At 41.3% G+C, this 7,211-nt stretch overlaps 1 protein-coding gene across 1 annotated transcript in view; it reads left to right on the top strand.

Moving 5' to 3' along the window:
- Positions 1-7,211, top strand: part of LOC145445078 (uncharacterized) — a 32,579-nt gene that overhangs the window by 17,486 nt on the left and 7,882 nt on the right. The window contains exons 7-9 of the mRNA XM_080323168.1: positions 653-885; positions 4,400-4,739; positions 5,733-6,214. Coding sequence (XP_080179294.1) covers positions 653-885; positions 4,400-4,739; positions 5,733-6,214 — 1,055 coding nt within the window. The remainder of the gene's footprint in view (positions 1-652; positions 886-4,399; positions 4,740-5,732; positions 6,215-7,211) is intronic.

Below are 7,211 nucleotides of genomic sequence, written 5' to 3'. Positions count from 1 at the left end.
ACGGCCGGAACTTCTATCGCCTCTCGTTGAGTTCGTCCTGGCCAGCAATGTGTTGATTTAAGCAATTTTCTTTTTAGGTACACGATTTGCGACATGTAATACGAAATTTTTGTCGTGGTGCACCAGACCGATAAGGTGATAAGCGCCACAATGTCCTATTTTCACAATTAATAATAATAATAATCTCTATATGAATATATTATTCAATTGTGTACTGAAGTTGTGTACCTTCCAGAGTTTATTTAAATTAATATTTGCTGCAAGTTAAAGCTCTACCCCGTATGGCTTATAGTGCACACATATTCACGTAGTGACGCTATAATCAACATACATATGAGATGTTCTCTTGATCGAGTATGCATTCCATATTTACAAATCCGACTTTGGCTCCGTATTTCAACTTAGACTGTAGATTTGCTGATTTCATTGCACAGTATATTCGAATCAAAGTTTCTGAGAAATACTGACGCTCGAAAAGCTTTCAGCGAATGCATAAACCATAACCATATACAGTTATTGTTATCGCATTGATATTATCAAAATCGTAAGCGATGCATTCTCTGTATGTATCCTCTCATTCTATGTATAGGAGACTCAAAGAACATCTTGATCCATCACCACGAATTTTTCATGAGTATCGTCAAATTTCCAGGTGGCGGAACAATTGATAAACCCTTTCGGCGAGGATGATGACGATTTCGACGTGAACATGGTAATCGACCGCAACATCGAGATCGCGCTGATATCAGTGGACGGGCTGTACTTCACCCATCCGAAATTGGAGAAGGACATGTACTGGAACAACCCGAATCCTGCGATCCCTTATACCGCGGCCGCTGCTAACCATAAAGTCAACGTGTTCCTCGGTTCTACGATGGACATGAGGTGAGAAATATATCACGCTGAGGTCTGTGGCAGTGACAACCTTCTATCAGTGGTCCCTAACCATTTTCATATCTCGCTTGGTGCTACTCTTGTGCTATAATCACATCACGTAGTTATGTAACCCCTTACGTTTCAATCAGTCTGTATACTTGTCATAACTACCGTACTGTGAGGGCGATAAATATTATCGATTAAGGAATGAGTGTCAGTTTACAATATATGCTTTAGTGACATGGTTTTGTAATACGTATAAATTATCATATGCATGTTTAGTAGTAGTAAGTTGAAAAGGGTTTGTACAATGATATTGTCAGGCATCTTGTTATGACGCATTAGCGACGATGATGTAACAATGTCTGAAGAGATGATTGAGTGAAAATGAGAACTTTTTTACTAAATTCAAATTTAAATTAAATCACTCCAAAGTCCGAGTTAGCAGTAATAAACTATGATACATACAAGTTTTCGTCGCTGCTATGTACTCATATACATATAGCAGACATGGGGTGATTACTTCATGAATGTAATCGATTGCGATTACGATTACTTCTGAATCACGCGATTACGATTACGATTACAGCAAAATCAGGAAGTAGTCGATTACGATTACGATTACATTGGAAAAGTAATCACGATTACTCGCGATTACATTTATTTTGCTTCTTGAAACGAATCTTAGAACATATATTGGTAGACAATATAATGAATGCGATGAAAAGGCGTAATGAGATAACAACTTTCTTCATAGATAAATACATCATTGGCTTGTTACGTCATAATGTACAAAATAATGCTCAACTTTATAGGGGACGATTTATCGCACCCACCGATTTGTTTTCTTGTCAGGTCCGTAACTGCCGCACCCTAAACTCCCTGATATGGTGGGGAGCGAGCTCGAAGGGGACTCCAAAGTATATCGGAAATCAACATTACTTATATAGGGTATTTTTGAGAGATTTAATTAGCATGAAAATTTTCTTCGAGCTTCGCAAATTATTGTCACTAAATAACTTCATTTTGAGATACAAACGTCTCTCTCTCAAGAAAAAAAAGCATGCCTAATTTATTGGAATTGGCATTTCGGCGCCACACCAAAAGACATGCAATTTCGGCCAACATGCGACTCCACGAAGTGTGCTCCTAAAGAAAGACCTAGGCCGAAGCTTTGAGCATGTGTCCATTGTCAATAGCCGCACTGGATGGGCGTAACAAACAGTCCTGAGCTTTCAATCTGAGCACCACAATACAAATACCACGAGGGGCACCTTTAGAGGAATGAAGACATGAAAATTTGTATATGCGTCCCACGGAAGTTTAGTCTGCTACGTTTGGGTGACTGCAATAATTTTGTCATATAACAGACGGGAGGTCACGAATTAACAACATACAATAAAGCAATTATAACAACATATCAGATAATTATGAATTACGTGCCCCCAGCTCCACCGGTAAATCTGACCATTGGGGGTTGAGAGAGGAATAAAAATGAATAGTAATATAAATATGTAAATACCAATATTCTGACGAAATTCAGTCATCAACCTGAAAATTGAACACCATATGGGGCCCAAGACTGACGTTTGGAGTGGGGGGACTAATAAGTGTTTTGCTCTTATTCTAGCTATAACCCAAGCTAACATGGTGTATTAGCGGATGGCCATGGCGGCAGTCCCAGATTGCGTAATTACGGCGGAAGGTCCAAATGTTGAGTAAAGATAATCCTATGAGAAAAAGATAAAGTGAACATAAAATTCTGTCTTCCAATTAATACAGATACTGCAGGAGAAACGGCGAACAACGGCTCGGTTATGATATGTATCAGCAGTTTTATTGTGGAAATCGTAATGTTTCTTTCATTTGACGAGTACAAAATTTCAAATCCTTGTCCGGTGTACACGTACATAGGCCTACTGCCCGCCAAGCAACAACGGTCAAGCTGCGTTTAACTAAGCATAAACAGACATCAATACACAAGTTACTATTTGAAACTAGGCAGAGTGGTGATTATTATCCTGCTGCAAGGTAGTGGCGTCTGGAATGTATTGGTAACCTGAGATACAGCATGGCAGATGTCCTTACAATCGCACTACAATGTAGGCCTACATCAAATATCTATTTCCTATGTGTGGATACTTCTTACTCAATGGCGAGCAAAGCTAATACTTCTGACGTAATAATGAGCAGTGGCATTTAAAAATGAGACGTTTGTACTATCAATAAACCTGGTATGATATCTCTTCCTTGTTCAAGAATGTTCAGTTTATGTCATAGTCCTTGAGCAAATAAATAGTAATCATTCATGCACAAAGAAATCGATTAGATATATGAGGTAGTCGATTACGATTACGATTACTCGGGAATTTTTTCGAATGTAATCGATTGCGATTACGATTACTTGAGAATGCTACAATCGTCGTAATCGATTACGATTACTAATCGCAATTACCCCATGTCTGACATATAGCTATCATAAATAATCATTACGAGGTTACGTAAGACATATACGCCACCCCTTAGTTCAGGGCTGGCCAACCTTTTCAGCTAAAGGGCCACATTCGATTGACGAACTGTTGCGCGGGCCGCTAGCCGTGCGAAGCGCGAATTTCTTTTGAAGTTCACAGGTCCATAATATTGTAACCTGACTATATTGCGGGCCAGCTGTATATCGCTAGGCTCAGTTTGCAAGGACTGGGCTATCGGCGTCTGGACATATCGATATCGAAAGTTTCGACCAACATGCGTCAATCATTTTGTGCCTAGGTTTCATAGTCGACGGTCTTTCTACGAGTGCAAACGCAAAGTCGCATATGTTGAACGACACTCTGTCTCGTAATCGCGAATATAGTTAGATTCAATCTGATACATTAGGCGTTCTTTCATTTTCACAAAGGAGCAACAACATTAAAAGCAAGAAATTGAGTGACAACATGTTGCGCGAAGCGTGTAGAAAATTTTTACTTTTGATAAATCTATCGCAAATTATTCACGAAGATCTGCCAATATGTGACTGGCTCATGGATCTGTCAATGCGTCGGAACTGATATTTAGGTCATCACATCTCAAGTGTTGCGGCCAGACTAATCAAATTTTTGGTTGACGTCACAAGTTCACAATCTGTGCAATCCAATTTTGATAACATTAGAAATTTCGAAAATTACCTTGCGGGCCACATGTGACCCGCGGGCCACGGGTTGGCCAGCCCTGCCTTAGTTAGTTGAATCGAAATAGCATACGAAGCGAAAACTCGTGCCATGTGAGCTTACACGCAGCACGCATAAGCATAAAGAATTCATAACAAATTATTCGATGGAAATCCAGCGTTTGTAGCTGTCACTTATCAAGGGCAGTCATTGGTGAAATTTAAAAACTGGTATATAGCAGCATATAATGAAACACCTCGTTGAACTATAAAATGACACAGCTTGCATAACTTGAGCGATTATCATTTCATGGCCATTGAGGAAATCATTCTGGTATATGTCGCGATGCTACAGAACAATGCCTTTGTTTACAGCCTCAACAGGGAAGACATGTGCATCGTGGACGAACACGGCGCAGTCACCGAATCAGCGTGGGAGCTGGGACACGACTACAACCACAACAGAATCGACGACATCGCAACCACAGACGCGTCCCTGTCGCCGCCCTCGTACGCGCGTTCCAACAAGACAATGAAAAAGTCGGCGGGCGGCAACCCTATTAACTTTTGGCTTAAGCGCATCGCCCGGGAAGACGACATGGAAGGCTCCAAGATGTCGCTGCTGAAGAAGGACAGGAAGGCGTCTAACGACAGGCCAGATGTCACGAAATCGCCTATGGAAGAGGCTGGCTTTAGCGTGCAGCTATCTGACGAGGTAAGCGGTGTACACAGATTTTTCTGTGTAATTTCATTTCTAGACTGCCACTGTATATCGTCAATGTAAGCCTAACGCATTGTGGACCCGTTCTCCATACTTGTACAAACTACCGAATATTCAAAATGCACAACTAAAACTAGAACTATTCACGTTTCAAAGCTCGCAATTAGAACTGGAACTAACGATCTTTAAAAATCCGCAACTACCTACATTCAATTACTGATATTTTTCATTATATCCGAATCGAATCGACTTTCCACATGGACATCAGTATAAGTTTGAAATGGGAGTGGTTTATACCCCCAAAATCAACCCCGTGGCAACGCCCCTGTTAGTAGTGATGACTCTGAGCTAGCAATGGATGCAAGACCACCATACTGCGAACACGGGTATCACGATTCACGCCAAACGACGGCACGTGTTTTTCAGTTTTTCGGCAAATAGTTTTGTCGAATGCGCAACTAAAACTAGAACTAGAACTATCCACTTTTCAAAATCCACAACTAGAACTAGAACCACTCACTTAACAAAAATCGTTACTAGAACTACAACTACTCAGAGCACCAGTATAGTTAGTTGACCGTCAACTTCCTGGATTGGTAGTTTGTACAAGTCTGCCGACCGCCGTGCTCCCTTGCTGCACGCAACGGTCGAATGTGGTCGTATGTGGTGTATCAGGTATTTGAGACCTGAAGAAAAGCGTGTGTATCGTCGTTTTGCGTGGATTGATGGTCAGCATGCGAAACGTTACCGATTAGAAGACGAAATTTCGAAATGAAATCTTCATAAACGTTTTGCGGTGAATCGATTTCTTATTCGATTTAGAATCACATTGCGGTATGATCGTAAATGTAAATGAAGTCAGGGTTTCAAAATATTAATCCCGCATAACTATAGTCTTGTACAAATAATGAAGATGCGAACGATTGTAGTCAATCTCAGTAAGCACAGTAATTTGACACAAAGCTGAAACATATGATATGTGTTTAGGATTCAGCGGATTCGGACGTAGGTCACGGCGGCGGCTCAGAAGACGAAGGCACCGACGATGACGACAAGCGTAGAAGCAGTTTGTCGTCCTTGGACGAAGCAGTAACCCAAAAACCTCAGAGTAAACCCAACGGCGACGTAGCGGTCCCCGTCAGAAAGCACACCTTCGAAGAACCCGAAGAGAAACCAAGCGCTAAAAAGCCGAAAAGCCAATTTCCGCACGCGGGGCCCGGTGACACGCGCACGATGCCGCGGAACGGTAAAAGAAAGCAAGAATCGATGAAGCACAACGCTAGCGAGGGCAATTTGAAGTCGCTGGGTAGTCGATTTACTTTCGGAAGGAACAGAAAAAGCCCAAAGAGAAAATTGCCGGCTCCCAAACCCGCAAGAAAAAGCGATTTTATTGTTCCATTCTTAGGACGAGTGGACGACGAAAGGCTCAACGCTCAAATGAGAAATTTCAACATACAGAAAAACAATAAGTAAGTCCCTATCCACACGTATAAGTATAGCTTTTCATCCTTCGAAATATCTATAAAATCGGTCCAGCCTTGTTGTCGGTAGTAGCCTATTCATGGTGTTTTTGAGCCACAATGGTCGTTTACACAATACCAATATATTCTTCATTATGATTCCTTACCTGTCGACTTGTAGCACGGCCCACTTCTAGGCTTCGCTCAAGACAGCATTAATTACATTACACACTTTGTGAACTTCACATTCCAACTCCAAATGTGTGCACTGGTTTGAAGAGATACTCGTCTACTTTCGCGCACGCTGTTTTGCGTGGGTCGCACTAATCAAATTTGGCGATAGCGAAAACAACTCATACTAGACATATAGTGACTCTGAGACATCACCATTTTTGGTGAATATTATTGGAGTGAAAGAGGGTTCTTTGTCAGCAACAGGGCGCGCAAGGAAGCCAGGACGTTCCTTCTGAAGGGGGTCTCCCTGATGCCAGGCGGCTTTAGCACAAAATTATTGCGGTCCTCCACATCAGTATAGATGTTCTTGAACAATTTATCTTATGAATATCATGATAGATTCCCAACCCATGTGAGACATGTGACTGCACCCGATTCGGTAAACAATGTCTGAGCGCTTCGTAACCAGATACATAACCATTAGCATAGCATTAAACCAGAGCGCGAAAAATTAGTAAAACCGGTGTTAAACGAAATTTACTGCCGCACTAATTACGAATTTATAAGATAAAATATGATTGGGACACTGCAATCTCTCAATATTGCCCATAAAGTGGGAACAGCCATTGTTCCGATTAATCAGAACATCGCATACTTATTGTGATGCCATTGACCGTCTCGTCGCAGCAACGTTAATAGGTCCTTTAATTGCGGGAATCCGATTGTTCGTAACGATGTCGATCTCTAACTTTGTCGGAAATTTCTTAGCTTCCTATGTCCTGGCCAGATTATAATTCATATTTTCGTTATCAATCCAGCAATAGTATATGCT

The sequence above is a fragment of the Botryllus schlosseri genome, chromosome 8 (genome assembly GCF_051294905.1).
Source record: "Botryllus schlosseri isolate E-star chromosome 8, Bs_hap1, whole genome shotgun sequence".
Taxonomy (NCBI): domain Eukaryota; kingdom Metazoa; phylum Chordata; class Ascidiacea; order Stolidobranchia; family Styelidae; genus Botryllus; species Botryllus schlosseri.
Note: the sequence above shows the minus strand (reverse complement) of the source record. Positions and strands in the feature narration are given on the sequence as shown.